The sequence below is a fragment of the Callithrix jacchus genome, chromosome 9 (genome assembly GCF_049354715.1).
Source record: "Callithrix jacchus isolate 240 chromosome 9, calJac240_pri, whole genome shotgun sequence".
In the NCBI taxonomy this organism is placed as follows: Eukaryota; Metazoa; Chordata; class Mammalia; order Primates; family Cebidae; genus Callithrix; species Callithrix jacchus.
The window spans coordinates 105,193,439-105,219,329 of record NC_133510.1 but is presented as its reverse complement, the minus strand read 5'-3'; the positions used below and the strand labels follow the sequence as shown (position 1 = coordinate 105,219,329).

Genomic DNA, 25,891 nt, shown 5'->3' with positions numbered 1-25,891 from the left:
TCACCTTCCCAAAGTGCTGGGATTACAAGCATGAACCACCATGCCTGACCTACTTTCTTATTCTATTTGGAATAGAGACAGAGAAATCGAGCACCCCAAAATATGACTTATTTTTAAATCAAAATATTAAAATATGTCAGTATTCATAGCAAAAAAAATTTTTAATTATGTTAATATGTCTGCTTCCACTCAAGTCCAAAAAGTAGAATTTTTAAATCTTATCTTTTGACTGCAAATATATTAATATATATATTAATATAATGAAGAATTGACAAATGTTATAAAACTCAATGATGTATTACACAAGCATTAATTGCTAACAACTACTAATAACCAATAGAAAGAAAATAAATAAACTAAATGGGCATGGGGTATATAGTAAAATAGGTATTAACTAAAAGCTTTGCTAATTTGAACTAAATTTCCAAATGAAAAAATAAAAAGCATACAAATTACAGTTCTCTTTTTTTGTTGTATTAAGATAAATATTTGACAATTTAAGGGTGATTATCAATTTTATATAAAAAATTTTACTTAATGAATTGATGAATTCCCAACCATAAAATAGTGTTTAGATCATAATAGATGCCCAATAAAATAATGTTAAATAAATGAATTAAAGCCAAATTTCTGTTTGAAAAATAAGGCCAAGAAAAACTTAAATGATTGAAAACACATTATTGATTACCTATAGAGGCAGAGATGTTTTATACGATGACAAGAAAACTTAGTTCAAACTAAATGAACAAAGAACAGGAACAGTTCTAGTCAAGAACAATGTAAAATGCTCTCAGCTCCATCTACAATTAATTATATTCTGCCATTATATCTTCAGACAAGAGCAAATTTAAAATCACATATCTTTTTTTTTGAGATGGAGTCTTGCCCAGGCTGGAGTGCAATTGCATGAACTCAGCTCACTGCAACCTCTGCCTCCCAGGTTCAAGTGATTCCCCTGCCTCAGCTTCCCGAGTAGCTGGGATTACAGGTGCCCACCACCATACCCAGCTAATGTTTTGTATTTTTAGTAGAGATGGGGTTTTGCCATGTTGGCCAGGCTGATCTCAAACTCCTAGCCTCAGCCTCCCAAAGTGCTGGGATTACAGGCATGAGCCACTGCACCCAGCCTAAAATCACATATCTTAAGATTCAGTATAAGATATCAGAAATGTAAATGAGAAAGTCTGATCTTTATTTTCCATTTCATTCATTCAACAGATATTTATTCAATACTTACAATAGCAACTGCCTATTCCTTCCCTTTTTAGGTCCAGTAGATTAAGCAAACCAGAAATAGATTAGTCAAGACTGTATAAGAGGACAGTCTTTGCATGTCAACTGTCATTTCTTCTAAAAATAAAACAATGTCTGCCATTTTCATGGCATGCATTAAATTGTACCTTAATTTTTTTCTCTTGCATTGACTTACAGATGCGCTCTCTTAGGGGTTTCATTGAATTATTCACTCGTGTGGGAGACCTATGTCAAAAAAAAAAGGCAAAAATTTATTACTATGGTTGGAATGTTTGTTTCCCTCCAAAATTCATGTTGAAACTTAATTACCAATACAATATAGTTTTTCCTCAATTATGATAGGATTACCTCCAGATAAACTCATCATAAATTTAAAATACCGTTAAGTCAAAATGCATTTAATACACCCAATCTACCGAATATCATACCTTAGCCTAGCCTATCTTAAACATAGAATTAGTACATTCATATATCTGTTGGACAAAATCATCAGGCAACACAGGAGAGTATCAGTTGTTTACCACCATGATCATGTGTCTGTCTGAGTACTGTGGTTTACTGCTGCTGCTCAGAATTATGAGAGAATACTGTTCCACATATTGCTAGCTCAGGAAAAGATCCAAATTCAAAATTTGAGGCACAGTTTCTACTGAATGTGTATAGCTTTCACACAATTGCAAAGTCATTGGAATCATAAAATCACACGTCAAACTATCATAAATTGGGGACCATGTATGGTATTAAGAGGTGGGGTCTTTCAGGGTGATTAAATCATGAGGATTCTGTCCTCATGAATGGGATTGGTGCCCTTATGAAAAGGTTTGTGGGAGCCCTTTTTGCCCTTCAGTCTTCCCAGCCACATGAAAACCCAGCAAGAAAATACCATCTATGGGGAAGAGGCCCTCATCAGACACCAAATCTGCTGGTGCCTTGATCTTAGACTTCCAGACTCCAGAACTACGGGAAACAAATTTCTGTTATTTAGAAATTATCTAGTCTGGGGTGTTTTGCTACAACAGCCTGAACAGATGAAGACACTTACAAACCAAAGTGGCTTTTAAGATCTGCGCCTCTCCTACCCAAAACCACACTTACAGGATAAAGGACAACTGAATCTACCTGTTTATAATATACTCATGTATGTGCTGTATAATGACATTTTGGTCAACAGCATACCACATATTTGACAGTGATGCCCTAAGATTATAATGAAGCTGAAAAATTCCTATCATGTAAATACTTACCTTTATGTTACTATTTCCTTATATTATTTAGTACAATAATATACTGTACAGGTTTGTAGCCTAGGTGTGTAATAGGCTATACCATTTAAGTTTGTATAAGTATACTCTACAATGTTCACATGCAAAATTGCCTAATGATGTCTTTATCAGAATGTATCCCCATCATCAAACAACACATGACTTTTCTTTATAAAAGTATCGGTATTTCTATTCTGAAAATCCTAAATATTAATAATTTGCTTAATTAATCCAGTAACTAAATATTTCATGAGCTTCTACTAGCTGGAAGGCACTATACAAAATATTGTGAAGAACAGAAAGTTGACTAATTTATTGGTCTTATATTCAAGCATCCTGAAGTCTAAGAAAGGAACATAAAAAATCCACATAACTAAAATTCAAAATAGCATGGGAATTCAAAAGAGAAAAACACAGAAATAGGAGACTCAGAGAAGGTACAATGGAGGAGACCCATCTTACAGTTTTGGATTCAGACCAACTGAATTAATCCATTTTGACTTAATAGAGCCAGATTCAGAACCCCCTTGACTCAAATGACTATTACAAAAGAATAAAAGATAGCCTACCCTAAGAAGGAATAGTAGACAACCTTAAATTGATATACCCCCTTGTCCTTAATTTTATCATTTCAGTGTAGTCCATTTACTTTACCATAGACCAGAACTTGTCTGCACAATGACAATTAGAAATGTGAATGTAGAATCCAAATTGCAAACAACAACAACGTGTTCAGTGACACGATTAAGTAAAGAAAAATCTTTCTTTCTTTTTTTTTGTTTTTTAAGAGAACAGAGTCTTACTCTGTTGCCCAGGATAGAGCATAGTGGTGCAATCATAGCTCACTGCAGCCTCAAGCAATCCTAGGCTCCCGAGTAGCTGGGACTATAGGCATGTGCCACCACACTGGCTAATTCTTTTTTATTTTTGCAGAGAAAGGGTCTTATTATGTTGCACAGATTGGCCTCAAATTCCTGGTGTCAGGCAACACTACTGCCTTGCGCTCCTAAAGCTCTGGGATTATTAGCATAAGCCACCATGTCTGGCCTAGAAAAATCCCTTTTTAAAATGGACTCTAGAATTAAATTTGTTAGAAAAAAAAATTTATGAAAGAAAAATAACTTTGTCTAAGAAAATGAATTCGATCTGAGAGAAAATTGAAATTATTTATATTTCTACCTAAAAGCAAACTTGTTAAACAGAAGATAAAAAGAGAAAAAAAAGAGTTCATTTTTTTCTTTTTACTGTTTTCTGGGATTCCAGTACCAGGTATAAGTAAATCACTGATAAAAATATTCATTGTTAATAAAATATTTAGGCATTCTGAGGTAGAATGTGGAAGAATTATTTCATGTCCAGATATAAAAAAAACAGTCATGGAAATTGGTAAAGAAGATGAGATTTAGAGGAATTACAGGACAACACTGAATGACAGATCACTGTAAAGCTTCTGTTTGAAGAGAAGAGAAGAGAAGAGAAGAGAAGAGAAGAGAAGAGAAGAGAAGAGAAGAGAAGAAAAGAGAAAGGATATCGAAGCACAAGAGAGAGTACATGAAGCCAGATTTCTAAAAAATAGCTCCAGTAGAAAAGAGATCAAACAGTAAGATAACTTTGTGAAAATTCTCTACAGTGTAGTAAATACAATTTTAAGTGGTTGTTCTAAAAATTTTAATGTTTCTTAGGGAGCGTCCTCTTAATTAAAAATATCAACCTACTCAATGACTAACCCAATCGTTAAAACTGGAGAGTATCTGCTACAGATGAAATTGCATCACCCCAATAAATATAAGTTGAAGACTTAACTCCCAAATATGACTGTATTTGGAGATAGGGCTTTTAGGAGGTAATTAAGACTAAATGAGGTCACATGGGTGGGATCTGAATCCAACAGGACAGGTGGCCTTATAAGAAGAGAAAGCGATTTCTCTCCATGTGCTTCTACCAAGGAAAGGACATGTGAGCACACAGCAAAAAGGTAGTCACCTGCAACCCAAGGGGAAAGCCCGTATCAGCCCTCCCCATGCTGGCTCCCTGATCTCCACTTCCAGCCCAAAGAGAAAATAGGTTTCTGTTGTTGAAGCCACCCAGTCTACAGTATTTTGTTATGGCAGCCTGAGTAGACTAAGACAGTATCAATGTCTTATACATAATACCAGCATTAATTGGGTAAATATTTTTCTGCATAATTTGAAGAAGAACCAAGAGCTGTCAATTCCAGTGTAAGTTTGGTGCTCGTGCTCTTTCTTATTTTAGGCAGACTAGCAATCCTGGGAGCATAGGCCTCAGGCTTTAGGAAAGACACCCTTGCTAATTGCTAACATACCTTATTTGGGCAAATTACTTAATATCTCTCAAGCTTCTAATTCTTCACTTACAAAGTAGAGTCGCTAATTCTTCACTTATGAACATGGTGGTTAGGAAGCTGAAATAATTTAACTGAAATAATTTAACAAAATTTTTGACACACAGCAAAGAAAAGAAATATTTTCAAAGCAAGAAAAGAAGAACTTAACACTGAAACCAAAGACACCTCTCATGCTGTACTCTCATAAAATATTACTTCTTTTACATGTAACCTCTGAATTCAAATGTTCAATCTCCCATTAATTAACTTTCATTTTCTTTCTTCACAATTTCTGTAGTTTCTAAGTCTCCTACCATAAGCATATTTTTTATAATTCTCTAGAATTAACATTTGTAATACACATAACTTCCACATTACTTACCTAAAAAGTGTAAGAACAGAAATTCTATTAGGATGAATGGTGTTTTCCTCATCATATAAAAGCTCTGCTTTGTTTTTGGTAGGAGCACTAGCTGCTTCTTCATCCAAAAGAACTAGTAAGGTTTTCACAGTATCTCTGCCACAGTATGCAGTGCCATGGTTTATGGCATGAGATTTTGGCTAAGACAAAAAATAATTTTAAGTAAATCACCCCAGCTGAGTGAATGGCCACACTTTTCCATTCCCTGTGCCACTGGCTTCTTTCTTCTATTGTTGAAATAATAAAACATCAGCTATAATAAGTGGCTGTAAGGCATGTGACCATTTTTCCTTAAGCCATGCTATAATCAACCTTACAAATTCCAGATACACAAAAATAATAGCATCAAAAGAAGACATTAGGTTCTGGTCAAAATAACATCAGGCTTTGAGTCAGAAAAATTTAGCCACTATCTAGCTATGTGACATCAACCCCATGACTTAACATCTCGATTTATTTTTTCTCTCTTACATCAAAGAGGGATGAGGTTCTGGCCATCTAAATACAGGCCCCATGGATGACTGTAAAGATCAAATACAAAAATGAAAACCTAGTTGACATTTATTCATTTAATAATCATTGATAAGTATATATTATGTCCCAAGCACTGTGTTTAAAGCTACAGCTCCAAAGGTGACAACCACTGCCTTCAAAGAACCCATAGTTTCCTTGATAAGATAAACAAGTAACTGACAATTGCATTACAGAATGCTAAGTGCTATTTCTAACAAATGTATGCATGGTGTAGTGGGAGTACAAAAGGAGTACCCTGGCATCAAAGATGATTCCACAGTGGAGGAGGCAGCTGGAGGAAGAAGAAAGCATGGTGCTTTCAGTGGATCAGGTAGCATGGCATGGCTGAAGAATAAGGTAAAAGGGAGGAAGTGATATGAGGTGAGCCTGGGAAACTTTGTATATCATGTCAAGAAGTTACAAGCCAGTCTATTACAGAGAAAAATCTCTTGCTTTATTAAGCAAGGAAGTAAAATGATGCTATTTAGATTTTAAAGAATCAATGATGGCATGTGGAAAATATATTGCAAGATACGAATGTTATCAAATCTGTGGAGACAGGACCACAAATTAAAGACTATAATAGACCAGCTTAGAAATGGAGGATTCTGAACTAAGATAGCAGTAATAGATATAAACCTTCTTAAAAAGGGAAAGCTGAAAAAACTTCATGACTAGGATAGAATAAGATAAAATATATGATAAAAAATATTACATATAGATACATGTAAGCACAAACTCTGAAGGCACTTCTGGCTTGATTTGATACCAACTTATTAGTTGTATATCCCGTATAATTCTAGAGAAGGTGCTTGACTTCTCTGTTCTTAAACACCCTGAAAAAACAGAGGCAATGATAATGCCTATCCCAGAGGGCTGCTGGACATTATGCCTAGATATTAAAGCTATGTCTTCTGGGACCATCTGTTGTAAGCTGTGCCAGTTTCTTCAGCTTTCATCAATATCGTCTTGGCCTTATTTCTCTGTTGGCAGACTCAGGCTACCAGTTGAACTATAATGTATATAGCTTCACTGAAACTGTAACAAATTGCCTATCACAATCTGGTGCTTCACACATATTTTTCCTTAGTACCAGAGAATTCCACATTGCTTAATAGTAACTTCATGAGTACTACTTGATTATATCTTTCAAAGATCTCTGATTTGGTTAAAAACATGAAACTAAGAACCAGATTGTTAGTATCTTTATTTCTTCTGCCAAGACGTGGAAGCAATTGATGTTGTTAATTATTTGAAGCTGACAATTCCTGATTTATACTTATAGTAATAACCTGGTTGTCATTTGAGCCAATCTATTCATCAGGAAGTGTTAACACACATGAAACACACAGGGCAACATCCCTGAATCTTCCCCACCTTCAAAGTAAATCTAAAAACAAGCATTGTTACAGAAAAATAGCTAAAAGTGGTCCCAGAGGGCTGTGAGTGAGTGAATGAATGATAAATAATAAAAACTAAGCCCCTGTCTCTACTAAAAATACAAAAAATTAGCTGGGCATGGGGGCTTGTGCCTGTAATCCCAGCTACTCAGGAGGCTGAGGCAGGAGAATTGCCTGAACGCAGGAGGCGGAGGTTGCGGTGAGCCTAGATTGCGCCATTGCACTCCAACCTGGGTAACAAGAGCGAAACTCCGTCTCAAAAAAAAAAAAAAAACTAAGCATTCACACACTGGCTACCATAATCACACCTAGTGAAAAGAGGCCTTCAGAAAAATTGAATAAATTGCAATAAATGAACTATTCTACTCTAAAATTCTGTTCTAAAAGCACAATAGTCAATTTATCCTATAATGCTGTGGGTTAGAATCCATTCTATTTGATTATAAATGTTCTGGGAATATACAGTTTAAAAACTGCCAGCTACAGGTTGTAACAGACTGAGAATGGAGGTAGAAAATAAGAGATCACAGAGATATATAAAAGAAAAATAAACTGCTGAATGGAAGCAATTTCTAACAGGACTGTTGTCCTAATACGATGCTTAGTTTTAAAGTCAGAAACAGAAAAAACATGCTCTTATATCTGAGTACATGGGAAAGTAATTGTTATAAGAGCATTTACAGAAATATCTTATATCTGAATAAATGGGAAAGTAATTGTTTATAAGAGTAGTTACAGAAATATCTTATATCTGAGTAAATGGGAAAGTAATTGCTTTTAAGAGTATTTACAGAAATATCTTATATCTGAGTAAATGGGAAATTGTTTTTAAGAGTATCTATAGAAAAATACCATAAAACACTTAAATAGCCATCAAGAATTGTAAGATTTTAGTACTAAAAGGAATACCAGAGATTACCCAATGCCTTACTTTAACAAATTCAGAAATCTGGCCAAAATATGTGATAATTTACCCAAGTTGAACATATAATCCTAAGTAATCCTATTGAGAGACTTATATCTTCAACATCATTTTAGAGCATAGGAAACACACTCTTCTGACTTAAGTAGCAATAATAAACCATTTCTACAATAAATAGAAGAGATAATGATTTGTATAAAAGGATAATGAAAAATAAAAAGCTCATTACCCGAGCAGGACTGATGTCAGTAGTGCTAACAGCTATAACACCTTCTTGAGAATTGATAATATTTTTAATCCTGAAATCCAAATCCTGAGCAACTTCCTCTATTGCTTTGTAAAAAGGATCCCTGCTGTTCTGGCCTTTAATCAGCTGCATCTTTATCACTGATAATATTTGACTCCCTGCAAGGCTGCAAATAGAAATAAGATTGCCTTTATAATAGTATTGCAAGTGACAATATGCTTACAGACTTGAAAATACAATTTTCAGAGTTAATCAACACTTTTCAAAGAATATAGCTTTGATCTTATGAATCAAACAGTTAAAGCATTTAAGAAAAAGATGAGAACCATTAGAAAAAAATTGTAAGTCTGTCTAAAAGCAAGTAATTTCAACAAGTTACTTCTTCCTTGATTTGAAAGCTGAAGAGAAATAATTTAGTTATATGTGAAATATGATAACAGATTCAGAAGTGGTTATATACATGCAATATATTTAAAATATATACCTTTAGATACAACTAAAATAACAAAAACAGTTACCTCTCATTGAATACCTAGAGTCTTACATTAATTTAATCTTAAAACCAACCTAGTAAGTTGATATTATTATCCATAAATCACAAATGAGATAACTCAGTCCCATAAAGGTTAAATGGTTTGTCCAAGAACACATGGTGTTCTGGAGGGAAGAGACAGGGAAAAAGAAAACTGACCTGAAAAACATGATATTGCATTCTAAGAAGTGAAAGTTTATTCTATGGAAGAGGAAACCAAGCAAGTTAGTACTGATCTAAAGCAAACAAGAAATTGGACCAACTATGGCCAACAGACAAGTGTTTTTAAAAAACTTGAAATTGATGTTTCTTTATACCACACCTCAATCTAAGAGTTTGGGTTGCAGCTTCTGCTTTAAAGGATAAATGTGAGAAACATATAAGAGAAAAAATTTCAGTCTATTTTAAGAAAGAAATGAGGTATGTCCAATAGAAGAGGATTTTCTTCTAAAACCGGGAGATTCCATCCCTAGAGGTATCCATGGAAAGGCTGCACAGTGCAGCCTTGGTCTGGTCTGACTACAGACCATGAAGTGAGGCTGCCTGAGCACAAATCACAACTCTGCCACTTTCAACCTTGGATATGCTATTAATCTTCTCTTTTGTAGTGGCATAAAGGAAATTATGAAATAAAATTTTCACCCTCACTGCCTTATTGCCAGGTTGTTTTACAGAAATGCCAGGTTCCCTAACAAGCACTAGAAATATGATTGTTCACATTTAAATAGCTGGTCCAGATATAAGAGGGAAGTTAGAAGAAAATTGCAGAGAGACTTAGTGTATGATGACAATGTATTTTTCTGATCATCAGACTCATATCCAGCATTTGTTTAAAACATCAGCTCCAGCTCTCATCCTACAAAATTACAATCTCCAGAGAAGAGCACTGAATGTTTGCATTGTTTTAAAAATACCACAGGTGATTCTTATGATTAGGCAAGGGTGAGAAAGTAGTCATGAAAAAATCAGCTCCTTGAGAAAGCAATCATATTTTACTAATCTTCACATTGTGTGCATTTGGCACACAGAAGAGATGATTGACGTATGTTTGTTGAGTAAATGAATACTATCATATGCAACAATATAAAGTTTTTAATAGTAAGACAAATGATATGTATTTTACTATTATTCACATTATTATTTGTAATACAAAAGTACTTAGGAGGTGTCTACTTACACAAGGGCATACTAGATACCCTGAAGAACATCTTACTGAATAGACAAAATTCTCCAAGTACCACCCAATCTCTCCCTTAAAAAGGAACCAACCAGAACTGGCGTGGTAAGTTGAAAGCTGTACGTAGTAAACAAGCAGGATAACATCCTAAGGACAAACATCTCTAGTAGCACTGTGATCAGGATATAAAGCTCTGGTCTAGTAACAAGGTGGAAGAGGACAAGCAGGGACTTTCACGTTCAGTCCGAACCTTCCCAGGAAGAAGAAGCTAGCATGGTTTTTACTAGATTTATTCTATGTACTTTATATTTTTGAAGCTTTTTTCCTTCTATTTAGTAATGATACAGAAATCCAGTCGCATTTCGTTTATTGGCCTGTGTCCAGCAACACTCTTAAACTCTACTGTCAATTTTAATAATTCGCCTTTAGATTCTTGTGGTTTTCTATATAATTAGTCATATTATATTATAAAATAGGATTTTATTTTTTCAATTGTTATATATCTTATTTCTTTTCGTCTTACTACATTGAACTGGATATCGGATACTATGCAGAAACTCTTATCTTATTCTTAAACTGAATGCTAAAACACTTTACCATTAACAAGGTTTTTACAGAAACCCTTTTGTTAAGCTAAAGTCCTTATTCTTTTTTTTTTGAGATGGAGTTTCGCTCTTGTTACCCAGGCTGGAGTGCAATGGCGCAATCTCGGCTCACCGCAACCTCCACCTCCTGGGTTCAGGCAATTCTCCTGCCTCAGCCTCCTGAGTAGCTGGGATTACAGGCAAGCGACATCATGCCCAGCTAATTTTTTATATTTTTAGTAGAGATGGGGTTTCACCATGTTGACCAGGATGGTCTTGATCTCTTGACCTCGTGATCCACCCACCTCGGCCTCCCAAAGTGCTGGGATTACAGGCGTGAGCCACCGCGCCCAGCCTAGTCCTTATTCTTAATTTATCTTTAAACTGAGGGCTTAGCCCTGTAGAATGGGTGTTTCCTATTCATCTCCCCATGCTGGCCGGTTCCTGGGCTGTCTAAAAGCTAGCTTCCCTTCTCGACTTGCCTCTCTAGCTTTCCTCCTTCACCTATTTTTGACCTGTATTTTCATTACATTTGCCTACTTACCAATGCATTTAAGAAGCGTTTTTGAAATATGCTATCCAACATTATTAACTATTTTCAATGGAAGAAACAAGCTGAGGGCCTAGTCTGCCATACTTCTGTAATCAGAAGTCTGAGCAGATCCTAGGAATTCTTTCACATATATGAGGACTTCTCTTTTCAGCTGTGAATAACATTATATGCTTTTCCTGGGAATTAATCTCTAATAGAAAAGAGTTTTGGAAAAAATTCAAATGGTTAATAAAATCTGAAAGTGTCTTAGTGCTAATTATAAGAACAAAAAATGCTTCAAATAATATTAGGAAAGTCACCTTTGACCTCCTTTTCTCATTCCTTCTACAAGACAAAAATGCTAAATTTTAAAGATAAAGTAATTCACTGGCTGAATTGTATTTTAGGAAAAAAATAAGACTTGTATTTCGGAGACTTGCCAAGGTCAACATTTTGAACCCCTGGCGAAATACCCCAAACAGTAGTTCTCTGACTACTCTATTACTATATACTCACTTCCAGAGCCACCATTAGTTTGGCTTCTAATATCTGCTCAGCAACACAATGGTTTAATTCAAATTCTTGCTTCTAGAGACTAGAAATTCCAGAAGTTTCAACTAATATGACATCAGGATATTTATGCTGTTCACTGGGAATACAAAAATGAATAAAATCTTTCTCTTTAAGAGCTCACAAGTGATTATGAGGCAATAAACTACTGAAAGTATAAAGGAGTTTGAGTGAAGAAGTAGAGAGAAGGAGGAGGTATTCAGGACTGCTTCCCAGAAGATATATTATGGCTATTCTGGATAAACATTAATACGAGAATTTAGATGAGAAAGAGGCAAACTGAGCACCTGACTCCTAACTGCATCACCCTAGTGCCCTGGGGAAGAAAGAGAAACATGAGGCTGCTGAGGAAAAGCACAACGGAATTCCCCAAGCTTGTACCAAATTAAAGTAACTGGAAGAGAACACTAAGCAATAATACAGACAAAGGATTGGTAATACTTTATTACTATCTTCACTTTCCTAAATAAAGTGACGGGGTTTTCTGTACCAAACTCAAGAATTTGATAAATATTTGTTGAAGTAAATTTTACCTTTAAAAATTAAATGTTATTAAAGGTGCCACATAAAATGTATGGAAAATATTTCTGAAATATGTTTAAATATGAAAAGTTTTAACAGAAGATTAGACTAAATAATTTCAATGAGATTTAACACTCCATACATGTATCTTTAGTCCAATATACATAGTTATGTGCTGTATAATGACATTACGGTCAGCAACAGACCACACATATGATGGTAGTTCCATAATATTATAATGGAGCTGAAAAATTTCTGTTGCATAGTGATGTAACATTGTAGCATCATAGCTCAACACATCACTCATGTGTTTGTGGTGATGCTTGTGTAAACAAACCTGCTGTGCTGCCAGTCATGTAAAAGTATAGTGCATATAATTATGTATAATACATAACACTTGATCATTATAATAAAAAGCTATCTAACTGGTTTATGTATTTGCTATATCTTTTATCATTATTTTAGAGTGTACTCCTTCTATTTATGAAAAAAAAACCACTAACTGTTAAACAGCCTCAGGCAGTTCCTTCAGGAGGTATTCCTGAAGGAGGTGGTGTGACTATAGGAGATGACACCTCCAGGAGTGTTATTGCCCCTGAAGATCTTCCAGTGGGACAAGATGTGGAGGTGGAAGACAGACATATTGATAATCCCGTGTTATGTGTATGCTTGTTTCTTAATTTTAAACAAAAAAATTTAAAAAGCAAAAAAAATAAAAATAGAAAAAAGCACACAGGTTTAAGATACAGAGAAAAAAATGTGTACAGCTGTACAATGTATTTGTGTTTTAAGCTAAGTGTTATTACAAGAGTCAAAGTTTCAAAATTTTTAAAAATTCATAAAGTCAAAAAAATTTTAAAGTTCATAAAGTTACAGCAAGCTAAGTGTAATTTATTCTTGAAGAAAGAACAGTTTGCTTTATAAATTTAGTGTAGCCTAGGTTTATAACGTGTGTAAAGTCTACAGAAATTTATAATAATGTTCCAGGCCTTCATATTCACTCACCACTCATCCAGAGCAACTTCAAATGCTGCAGACTCCAATCATGGCCAGTACCATATGCTTATCTATGTTGACCTTTTATACTGCATTCTGATCAGGACCTTTTCTATGTTTAGATATCCTTAGCCACACAAATACCATTGTGTTACAGTTGCCTACGGCATTTGATACAGTAACAGGCCATACACGTTTGTAGCCTAGCAACAATAGGCTATGCCATATCGCCTATGTGTGTAGCAGGCTATACTATCCCAGTTTGTGTAAGTATATGCGATAATGTATGTACAATGATGAAATCACCTACAATGCATTTCTTACAGCATATCCTCATCAAGTGGCACATGACAGTATAATGTAGATGTGCATTAAAAAGTTGTGTGATAAACACGAAATACAGAATTTTCAACTTCTAAACAACAGGAAACTATTAACTTTAAACATATCATTTAAGACATCTTTCAGGTGAAAGTACGCTATGTATTTGACGGTGTCACCTACTGGCAAAGTGTAGAAATGCAGCTCCCTACAGCTAAGATGGCCTCATGAAAAATGGGCAGTAGGACAATGAGCGTTAAGAATCAATTCTTTTTATTTCTTCCCAGTCTGTCTATCCCATCCTTCCTTGGACTCAAAGATTACTGTAATTATTCTATTTTAAGATAGATAGTAAAAAGTTTTCTTCACATACAAGAGCTAAACACATTTTTATCTCTAAGTTTTAAGGTTGAGAGAGACAAAGAAGATAAAGTGGTCAGAGTGAGACGGGCAGGAATTAGAGCGCAATTTTGTGTATCATATTGAGATTCCTGGGGCTTTACCCTGTATCAAATATGGAATCATTGAAGAGTGTTAATTATGGGAGTAACATTTGCTGCTTCAGAAAAATTACTCTGGCAGCATTGAGGATGACAGGATAGGGCAACTCAAGACTGGAGGCAGAATAGACAAGTCAGTGACATGTGAAAAGGTCCAGTCAAGAAAGGATGAAAGTCTGAAACAGTAAACACTAGAAATAAAATAGTAGCTATAGGAAAAGATGAGGAGAAAGAACATAAAGTGTGAAGAAGTGACGGATCTTAGTGAGTGAATGCATTTAATACATGCCTTGGAGTCTTGTTTGGAAGCTGGCGGAAGACAGGCTTCAACACTTCAGGAGGAGAAGCAGTTTTGCAGAGAAAGATGAAGAGTTAGTTTAGGACATATGAGTTGCCTGTGAGGTATCACCTTAAAGATAGTTGAGGAAATGTTTCTGAAACTCAGGAAAGAGGTTTGAATTTCACTGAAATATAGATTTAGAAGAATTTGCATATATGTAGATGAAGAGGTTGGTGGAAAATAAGAGAATGACATAACAGAACTTATAGGAAAAAAGAGTTCCAATAGGAAATGACTAAATTTGAAGACTCAAAAGAGACCAAAGACTATGACAATTAGAAGATCACAAGTGATCACTGGCAGAATAGCTTCAGTAGAGGGAAAAAGGGAAGGAGTATAAATCAGTCAAGTACAGACAATCGAACAAATACTGACTGCTTATTCCAGCAAAAATTGTACTAGGGCTGGGGAATATTAGTGAAGAAAACCAATAAACTCTATTGAGTTCACTATCTATTGAGAAATACACATTAAATAATTGCAAAAACAGAAGCAGAAAAAAGGAAAATATTTTCTTTAAGAATCTCAGCTGCAAATGGAAGGAGAAGGAACTGGAAGAAACAGAGAAGGCAGTTTGTTGTCTTTTCCTTATAAGCTTATAGAGTGTGGCTAAAGTACTAATAAAGGGAGAGGTTGAAATTATAAGATAAAATGAATAACCAGTGAAGCAATGTCCCAATGGGTTATCCACTCTCCCACCCACCATGTCTAGTTAACTCCTTCAAGCTCATCCTTCAAAATTAGGCTTAACTGTAACACTCATCCAGATAAGCATTCTTGACACCCTTATCCCTGGCTCCCAAAACCCAGCTCAATTGCCCTTTCCTCCGTAAACCTTCTATTAATATCTATTATGATATACACATGGGGTATGTTTTTAGTTTTTAATAATTTTACTTTTTTATTTATAAAACAAACCTATACCTACAGAACAAATATAAAAAAACAAATCACAAAAAGGATAACAAAAATTGCTCGAGTGGACTATTCAGACACCCAATTGAAGATATTCACTACATAGATACTCACTTCCTCAAGGCCTTCTCTAGAAGATACTTGCTCATTATAACCACATAGGATATCCAAAATAAATGGCTGCTAAATTGAAGAATTCTATTCCCTCACCCTAGATGTCTCTAAACAAATGTACTTCTACTCTGTCAACCACAACCAGAAATTCCTCCAAAAGGCATGTAATTATAACAAATTATATTGGATTGAACATACACATTTATTTCTAAAACTTCACTAAAATGACAAAAAAGCAAAAACAAAAAAGTTCAATCTATGAAGAAAAACAGAATGGAAACAACAGGTGATGAGAGTAGAGACATTTCATTAAAGTACAAAAAAAAAAAAAAAAAAAACCAAAAAACAGATGGGTGAGTCATAACTAAGCAGCCAGAATACAAAAGCTAAAACCTAAGTAACTGCTAAGAGAAACATCGGTAAGAAGCAAACTCAGAAATTATCACAAATTGAAGGCAATACTGAAGGCTACAGTAAAGGTGGGGCTGAAAACAGAAAAGCTAGCTGACAGTCTCCATAAGGAACACTTACACCCCCATTCTCCCTCTATTCTGAGCAGTCAGGCTAGTGCTTCCCACCCACCTCAGCATGGGAAGCAGTACTGCTCTAAAAAAACAAAGCCAGAGAGGCTCCAGACTCAGGGGCACCAGAACTAAAAACAAAGGAATTGAGTAAGTCTCCATACAGAACTGTGGAACTCAGCGTCAACCAGGACCTATCTCAAATCCCACAATATTGCTAGCCAGATTCACAGCTTTCTGAGATTAAAAGATCCCTCTGCGGAAATTTTTGGGAAAGTCCCAAAGAAAAGACCTAAAGTTACTGACATTTGGAGAGTAAGTACCCAACAAAAGAGCCAACTAGGCATCATGCTATAATTAAGCCCACTATACAGAGCTACTAATCAGCTCTGTAGAGCTTCACTCTTAAATATAAAGGACAGTTCAGAATCACCACACATTGTGGGAACACCTCTACCATGAAAGAGAGCAAAACAAAGAAAGTAAAAAACAGAAAAGCATCCAATCTAGATAAAACAAAGATCATTCAGGAAGCAGACAATATTTTTACATTACATATAATAAATAACCTTAGAGAAATGAAACATGACATAAAATCATATGCAATCAAAGTGAGACTAACATAAAAATTTTTGCTTACCATTTACTTTTTTTCTGAGAAAGCTATTTGAACAAAATAAGGGGTTTATCAATTATAAATAAAGTCATAAGAGACAGGAAACAGGCAGAGACAGAAAATTCACAAGGTGATGATGAAGATTTATGGTTGCCACTCTGACACAGGCCTAACAAGCAAAAGCAAAGATTGAATAAAGACAACAGGAGACTCTCCAAAAGGAATATCTTCAAGGAGAAAAAAAAAAACTGACAGATGACTGTAGTATCACTTCACTTTAACAAAATATATCTATATTGCCTTATAAAAAATATTTTTAAAATTAAATATTTGATATCTCAATAGAAATAGCCCCCAAATATATTATCTGAAAGTTCAGAAGATGTCACTGATTTTGTCTGTAAGTTATTTTCAAAACTCTCCTCCAAATTTACTTCTTTGTAATGAATATCCGTGTGAGAAGATAGAATGCAATTCAGAATAAAACCCTGAAAAAAAATCCTTCTTAGCACCTTAGAATGGAAGGAAGTTTCATGGAACAAGATACAGTCATTAAGAGATTGGATACCAGGGTTAGAACTGACTGAGTTCAGATCCCTACTCTGCTACTTAACATAACCTAGGTCAAGTCACTTGATCCCAGTGCTTTGGTTTCTTCACCTCTAAATTAGGGATTGTAATAATATCTATTAAGTAAGGTTATTGTAATGATCAAGTGATAATCCAAGTAAAGAACTTAGCTCAATGACAGACACATAACAAGTGTTCAATAAATATCAGCTATTTTGATTATGTTTATTTATGTTATAGGATACCAACCAATTGACAATGATCCACCATAATTGCCAGCATATATAATCCACTTCTGCCCCCCAAACTTACTCACTATTCAATACACCAATACTATAATGGGAGTCTAACAGATTTTAAAACTCTCTTATCTCCAATATCATATAAAAACAAATCCCAGATGAACCAAAGATTTGCACATAAGAAAATAAAAAATAACAGAAAATAGAGATTTCATATCTTTGTCAATTTTCTTACTCATTCTTGATACCAGTTTCCTTTATTGCTAAATAAAAAGTATACAGAAATTATCTATTTGATCATTTCCAGTCCTCAAAAATCTATTTCTTCCAGAAAAAAATAAATGGCAACTTTCTTCTCTAATCAAATTTAGTATAAACATGACTTTTGACTTCGGCAAAAACTCAGAATCATAGGCAAAAATTTAGGGGGTTAGGTGATGAATGAATGAATGTGATTATAATTCATTCATCGAGATTTTGTTTCTTCTCCCCACCATTTGGTCTGATGCTTGGTCATTTCAATATCCCTTATTTCTACTGACTCTGTAAAGTTTTAAAGATAGATTAATAACAGACATTCATAATATATGAAAATTCATTACCTTGGGTTTGGTATTTCTCCAAGAATCTCATCTAATTTGTCAATGAAACTAATAAAGTTAGACAATCCCTTTACATGTGTCCTTAAAGGATCTGACGGTGGTGGTGCATATCCTTTCCCTCCAAGCTCTATTGTTCTAATAAATGATGTGGCCACCTATAATTTAAAACAAATGGTTTAGTTACGTCCAGTGATGATTAAGTTAAAACTATAATTTACTTCATAAAGCTAAGTACATTTATATAATTCTGGGTATATAGTTAAAATGAAGCACATTTTATGACTCATGAAACACTTTGAATCAGAAGCAAATAACCAAGAAAACAAATACCATGCAGAATTCATGCTAGCAAGTGTGGTGGCAATGACACTCAGCTGCAGATCGAGACTGAGGAGCTGCGTTAGAGGACAAATTAAGAGCTAAAGTATATATTAATTAGAATGTATTATTGACTATAAAGAACTTAGTATGAATACATTTTAACACAGATTGACTACTGACTATTGAAATTGTTATATGGAACAAAGGAATTTTTAGTCTCAACTGATCTGCTGTGTTAAACAGGTGAATTGGTTGGGCAATTTAATATGTCTAAGCCTCAGCTGCTCTGTTTGTAAAATAAAAATATAGACTAGATAATCATTAAGTTCCATCCAGCTTTTGCATCCTAGGATCATGTATAGTTCAAAAGACTTGTCCTTACAAATAATAATACATATGTGATAGCTATACATATGAGTCTTTCAATCAAAGATGAAATGTTCTAAGGCAGTATTTTCCAAAGTACATTCTAAGAAAGACAAATCCTGTGAAATGTCAATAATTTAGGGGAAAGTTCCACAGTCAAATAAATTAGGAAACAACAGATTAAATAACAAGCTTAATTTGCTACAAGCAGATTTCTTTATGGCAGGACTTCTCAGAGCTCTTGATAAACAATCATGGATTATGTATAACCAATAAGGGTAAATACTACTTCTCAACATTTTGCCCTTAGGAACATTTATTCAAAGAACATTGAACAGAAACATTTTGACATTGGAAACATTTATTCACAGAGAATTTATCAGGGCTAGCACTATACAGAACATATGAGGAACCACTGCTGTAGCAGTGGAACCACTCTTTCACCAAACTTGAAGGATATGGTAAAAAACTGAAATAGCATGGATTTTCGAATACAGAGCTAGAACATATATTAACCACTTAAAAGTTGTTTCATCCTAGTTACAAGGATATTAGGGTACATGGATCCACTGTGCAAAGAGTCTTAATCTTGAACATGTCACACATCCATACCAAAAAGATAGACATTTGTTTCTCTCGAGCAGCATGTTTCAAATCAGTGAAGGCTTCTCTTCCTAGTCCTCTATCAGGAATATTGAGAATATGAGCCACAGCCAGGTCATTCTTTGAATTCACTAGCAGGTTTAAATACGAAAAGATAATTTTCCTTGCTAGCCATTGCACCTGTACAATAAAATATTCAGTTACTTTCTTTATTGCAGTTGTTCTAAATCCATAATCTTTTTCATATGCAGTAAAAATGTATATAATCATCCAATCACAATACCTTATTTAATTCTTTAGAAAAAGGAAACTGCCATATAAAAACAGGTTAGACAATCAATAAACTCCATCTCTCCCCAAATTCTTGGCTGGCTACCAGATTTGGTAGGCAGAGGAGAGACCTACAAAAACCCAGCTAAAAAAAGCAGTGAAGGAGGCCACAAGAACAGATATCAGCATCTGTATACCAACATAGAGCAGAGACTGAGTATTAAGTTGGAATTCAGGCAAGTCAACGGCCTACTAGCACAAAAATACAATATTTCTCAGCAGAACATAAAGGAATCCAGAGTTGTTACCAAATATTACCTACAATATCCAGTTTTTATCCAAAAATCAACAAACAAAGAAAAAAGAAAGTGGGACCCCCTACTCAGGGTAAAAAGTAGTCAATAGAAATTGTCACCAAGTAGACCTAGATGCCGCATTTAGGAGAAAAACATCAAAGCAGTTACTACAAATTATGTTCAAGAAATTAAAAGGAAATATGTTCAATGAATTAAAAGAATATTTGTTATCAACAAATTATCAGAAGGAATATCAACAGAAAAGTGGATAAAATAAATTCTGAAAATGAAAAGTACAATAAATGAAACAAAATTTGCTTGAAGGGTTCAACTGCAACTTGAAGAGAGTAGAAGAAAGTATTGGTAAACTTAGAGACAAAACAATAGATATTACCAAATCTGAAAAATAAAGTAGAACAACAACAAAAAAAGATGAAAGCACCAAAAAGATCAGTGAGACAATTTAAGAAATCAAACATACATGTAATTGGAATCCCTGAAGAGGAGTGAAAAGGGTAGAAAAAAATATATGAATACATTTTGTTCCAAAGCATCCCAAGTTTAGTAGAAAACATTCATTTATAGAACCAATAAGCTATTTAAGTAAGAAAACCAAACAAAACTTGTACAAACTCTGACAACCAAAGGTAAGAGAAAATCTTGAATGCAGCCAGAACAAAATGACACATTACCTACAGAGGAATAATATTAAGGTTAACAAATCATCCAGAAGTATGGAGGCCAGAAGACACTGGAACAGTACATTAAACATGCTGAGAAACAATCTAAATTACTATACAATTACAATAATTTAGATACAGTAGTATTTGTGAAAGACTACTCAGCTCAATGGAACAGAATAGAGTGCAGAAATACACCGACACAAATACAGCAACCTGATTTTTCACAAATGTGCCAAAGGAACCATAAAGAAAAGACAGTCTTTTCAATAATTGGTGTTGGAGCAGCTGGTCATCCATATGCAAAACATAAGAACTTCAACTTAAACTTCACACCTTTTATAAAAGTAAAGTCAAAAGTGGATAATAAGTCTTAAAATGTACAATATAAACTATAAAACTTTTTAAAAGAAAACATAGTGAAAAATCTTCATGACATAGAATAAGTAAGGCAAAGAGTTCTTACAGAGGACACCAGAAGCAAAAAACGGATAAGTTGGATTTTATCAAAATCAAATTCTTTTTTTTTTTTTTTCCTGTTTGAAACAGGGTCTTGCTGTCAGGTTGGAGTGCAGTGGCACAATTAGGGCACACTGCAACCTCAACTTACCAGGCTCAACTGATCCTCCTCACTCAGTCACCCTAGTAGCTGGGATTACAGGCATGTGTCACCACACCCAGCTAATATTTTTATATTTTTTTGTGGAGACAAGGTCCCACTATGTTGCTCAGGCTGGAATCAAACTCCTGGGTTCCAGTGATCCTCCCACCTCGACCTCCCAAAGTGCTGGGAATACAGATGTGAGCCACCATGACCAGCTCAAAATTAAATTCCTTGCATGGAATTTTATTCCTGTTTTTGCCTTCTCAACTACTTCCATCCCACCTTCAGCTCTAGAACCCTGTTTGGTTTTAATTCTTAAATGTTGTTCCCAAACTGTTCACTTGAAATCATCTTCTTGCCTATTCCCTCAGGTAACAGAATCACAAATTCTAAACTCAATTAACTCTCAAAACATATGAAATTCAAAAATCCTTCAGTAATTTCAGTCATAACTAATGTCCCAGGAATTTATCTTCTGTAAATGCTAAGAAAATATTTGCCTTATTAAAACTAAAACTTCATATATTCAATACACTTATATTTAAAATTTTTGAAGCAGAAAAGAAACTAAAAAGGCAGCAATAAAAAATTACAAATCCTCAGCAAGCCTCTATAGACAATTATTAAGTATGTACATCTTAAAAGAAATTCTAAAGATAACATATTTTGACTATTTAAATTTCCATGTAAAAGACAGTTATTAAAAAGTAGGAGGCAATCAGGGTCAATTTAAAAGAAAAACTTCATTAGACAAGAAAGCATTGCCTTAAGATAGAATGTAAGCAAAATTAATTAAAAGAAAAGAAAGTTTAAAGATTAACCATGATTTTTTCTTGCATATTAAATATACTAGCTAAATGTCACCTTTTAAGAGATGCTCCCTGATTCCCCAATCTAAATTAGACATTCATGCTTTATTTTTCCTGCCATCTTTTGATAACTCTGCATATCACCCTATTCTCTGCATAGGTGTTAACACTTTCTGATACTTTTCTTTTTAGTATTTTTTTTTTTTTTTTTTTTTTTTTTTTGAGACGGAGTTTCACTCTTGTTACCCAGGCTGGAGTGCAATGGCGCGATCTCGGCTCACCGCAACCTCCGCCTCCTGGGTTCAGGCAATTCTCCTGCCTCAGCCTCCCGAGTAGCTGGGATTACAGGCACGCGCCACCATGCCCAGCTAATTTTTTGTATTTTTAGTAGAGACGGGGTTTCACCATGTTGACCAGGATGGTCTCGATCTCTCGACCTCGTGATCCACCCGTTTCGGCCTCCCAAAGTGCTGGGATTACAGGCTTGAGCCACCGCGCCCGGCCAGTATTTTTTTATAGAGATGGATTTCATTATGTTGCCCAGGCTGATTTTAAACTCCTGGCCTCAAATGATCCTCCTGCTTTGACCTCCCAAAGTGCTGGGATTACAGGTATAAGCCACTGTGCCCAGCCACTTTCAAATATGTTTCTTAATCTTCCTATTATTTTATGAGTTCCATGTAACCAAATAATGCGTCCTTAGATCCTAACGGAATGACTCTCATTATAGCAGGTAATCAATCTATTTTTGTCAATAGGTTCTGAATGAGTTTTGTTCAATGATGATGAAAGAAAAATTAATACATGAATTTGGCGTTTTAAAAATTTCAAAACTAAAAATCTACTAATAAAAACTTAATCTGAGGCCAGGTGTGGTGGCTCACACATGTAATCCCAGCACAGGGAGGCCAAGGCAGGTGGATCACTTGAGCCAAGAGGTCAAGACCAGCCTGGCCAACACAGCAAAACCCCAACTCTACTAAAAAATACAAAAAAAATTAGCTGGACATGATGTCACACATCTGTAATTCTAGCTACTCGGAAGGCTGTGGCACAAGAATCATTTGGACCTGGGAAGTGGAGGTTGCAATGAGTCAAGGCAGTGCCACAGCAGTCTAGCCTGGGCAACAGAATGAGACTGTCTTCAAAGAAAACAAAACATACCTGGGATAAAATAAATGCTTATATTTTTTATTACGGTGCCTTACAAAGAGAGGTATTCTAAGGTACAATCAAATAAAAATAAGCTTTAAGATTTGTCTTAAAATTTTATAAAATAAGGTATAATATAGTTTTCTGCTTATATTTCTTTTTTTTTTTTTTTTTTTTTTTTGAGATGGAGTTTCACTCTTGCTGCCAAGGCTAGAATGCAATGGTGTGATCTCGCTCACTGCAACCTTGCCTCCCAGGTTCAAGCGATTTTCCTGCCTCTGCCTCCCAAGTAGCCAGTATTACAGGCACCCACCACCACACCCGGCTAATTTAGTATTTTTAGTAGAGACAGGATTTCTCCATGTTGGTCAGGCTGGTCTCGAACTCCCAACCTCAGGTCATCCTCCTGCCTCAGCCTCCCAAATTGCTGGGATTACAGGCATGAGTCACTGCACCCGGTCTCTGCTTATATTTCAAATGTTCTTTTATCTTTATTGTTACAGTAAATCACAATACTTCTATTAGACAAGTCTATAATACGAGTTTCCATTTTAACTTCACAGTGCAATAGTCTATCTAAAACACAATTCTTTTTATTTCTTTGACATTTGGGAAGAATAACACAATTTACCAAAAATCAAAGCAGAGAAAAAGTGACATTCATATTATAATCAGAAACTTTTCCTACATTTAACTTAATGCAATCTCTATGTCATTGTTCTTCTGCTGTTCAGAATTAACAAGAACTTAACGAATATGTATATACCTGATCCTAATTGGGCACAAAACCAGGGCTTCAACTCTCATATCTACAACTTGCTCTTTAAGGCTAGCAAATTTTGTCCTTCTGATCTGTGATGTTGGGCAAACACCAGGGAAAAACATCTTGGAGTCCTCACAGTTAGAGTGTTTCTTTTAACTCATGGCTGCAATTGGAAATCTATCCCTATCATTATGGTCAGATAACATGGCTGTTATGGTTTCGTTTCTCTTGTATTTACAAGTGAGTTTTAAAGAGACTCCCTGGAAAAGAAGTCCACATAAGTACAGTTATGATGTCCAAGAGCAAGAGCCTAAATTGAAAAAATCCACAAGATTGAAGCCTTTACCAAGATACCAAAAATAAGGATACTGTTCTGTTTATTTGTTTAATAAACTGAATCTATCCATACCACAAAGTATTTGCAATGTTTGTTTAGAAATTGGACAATTTTATTTAAGCTTTCTGACTATTCCAAGTTTTTTTTCCTATCTTTTCTTACTGAGATGCAAATATTCAACCTCAGTTTGAAGAAAGTCAGTTTTTCTAAGTTTAGAAGATTAACAATTTATATGGGTTTTTTTTAACTTTGTTTCTCAATGCATAAATGCTTATATATACCAACAAAAAAAAGTTGGACTCTAGATTTTTTTTTAACTGATGATTTTCTTTTTTGGCCTTTATTTTACTATTCCCTTCCTTACTTTGGGATTTTTAAAGCAATGGTTTAGTACCTTAGGAAAAATAAAATGAAGAAACAAAAATATTGTTTCTCAAATTCATTCCATTCACCTACTTGAAGATTCTGGTCTGGTATTAGTAAACACATTTGATGGCCAAAATATATGTTTGCAAGACTGCAGCCCAAAAATTCACATTAGGATTTTAATTAGAAATACATTGACTTCCAGCTAGGTGTAGTGGCTCACACCTGTAATCCCATCACTCTGGGAGGCTGAGGCAGGCAGATCACTGGGTCAGGAGTTCAAGACCAGCCTGGCCAACATGGTGAAAACCTGTCTGTACTAAAAACACAAAATTAGCCAGGTATAGTAGCTGTAATCTCAGCTACTCAGGAGGCTGCATGTACCTGTAATCCCAGCTACTCAGGAGGCTGAGGCAGAAGAATTGCTTGAATCCAGGAAGTGGAGGTTGCAGTGAGCCAAGATTGTGCCACTGCACTCCAGTCTGGGCAACAGAGTGAAACTCCATCTCAGGGGTGGGGGGAAGAAATACATTGACTTCCAAAGAGACCTTGTAAAAAGAAAAATTAGAAATTGCAAGTAACGGGAGCACAGCTAAGAAGATGGCTGCTAATTTAATAGTCCTCAGAAAAATCTAATCCATTAGTTGAACTAGTAGATAAAATTCTATTAGAAAATAAAATTCAAGAAAGCAAAAGATTGAAATTAAGAGAATTAACACAATGAAACAAACTATCAGTGGTGTTTAAATGATGAAACTACATGCTTATAATCTTTAGTCACAGACACCCCTTTAAACTTTATATCTATAAGCCAAAGTTCCAAAAGCTTAATTCTTTTTGCATATGCAAATTGGTTCATTCCTCTTTTAAAATACGCATATAACAATTATAATTTCCTCCCTATAGCATATATAGAATAGATAAAAGAGATCTTTCTACCCTCTTGATATACAAATACACTGCTTAAACGCCACTAAGATCAGAAAATTTGGCAATCACTTTGTCAAGATTTGGGGCATCAAGGGAAAAGAAAGGAAATGTAAGTGAAAAATTAATTTCAAGCAAGAGAAAATAGTTACAAATCCCTAAAATGAACCAGGTGTGGGCAGCAAACATTCAAGGTGGGCTTGGGATATTTTCTTGCACCAGTAAAGAAAAAAATGCCTGAAAAGTCTACTAGGGCCTGTAAAATAGATACAAAAATCTGCTTGAAGCAGCTTCCTCTATTTTAGCCTCAAAGAATAATGAGTGTAACTGATTTAAAACACTGAATAAGTATAAATTCATGAGTCCGTATAATAGGCACA

The 25,891-nt window shown here is 34.9% G+C and overlaps 1 protein-coding gene across 8 annotated transcripts in view; it reads right to left on the bottom strand.

Moving 5' to 3' along the window:
- The window catches only part of PARPBP (PARP1 binding protein), a 68,269-nt gene that overhangs the window by 14,822 nt on the left and 27,556 nt on the right, over nt 1-25,891 (bottom strand). For 4 of the 8 annotated variants that reach the window (XR_013522388.1, XM_078338112.1, XM_078338114.1 and 1 more), the window contains 4 exons: nt 18,018-18,172; nt 8,346-8,529; nt 5,243-5,421; nt 1,401-1,479 (listed from right to left, as the gene is read on the bottom strand). Coding sequence is in view for 6 of the 8 variants with exons in the window: in XM_078338112.1 (XP_078194238.1) it covers nt 1,401-1,479; nt 5,243-5,421; nt 8,346-8,529; nt 18,018-18,172 (597 nt within the window). In the remaining 2 variants the exon portion in view is untranslated. Of the gene's footprint in view, nt 1-1,400; nt 1,480-5,242; nt 5,422-8,345; nt 8,530-18,017; nt 18,173-19,316; nt 19,488-25,891 lie in introns of all 8 variants that reach the window. The other 4 variants (XM_035257397.3, XM_009004490.4, XM_078338113.1 and 1 more) reach the window with 2 other exon arrangements.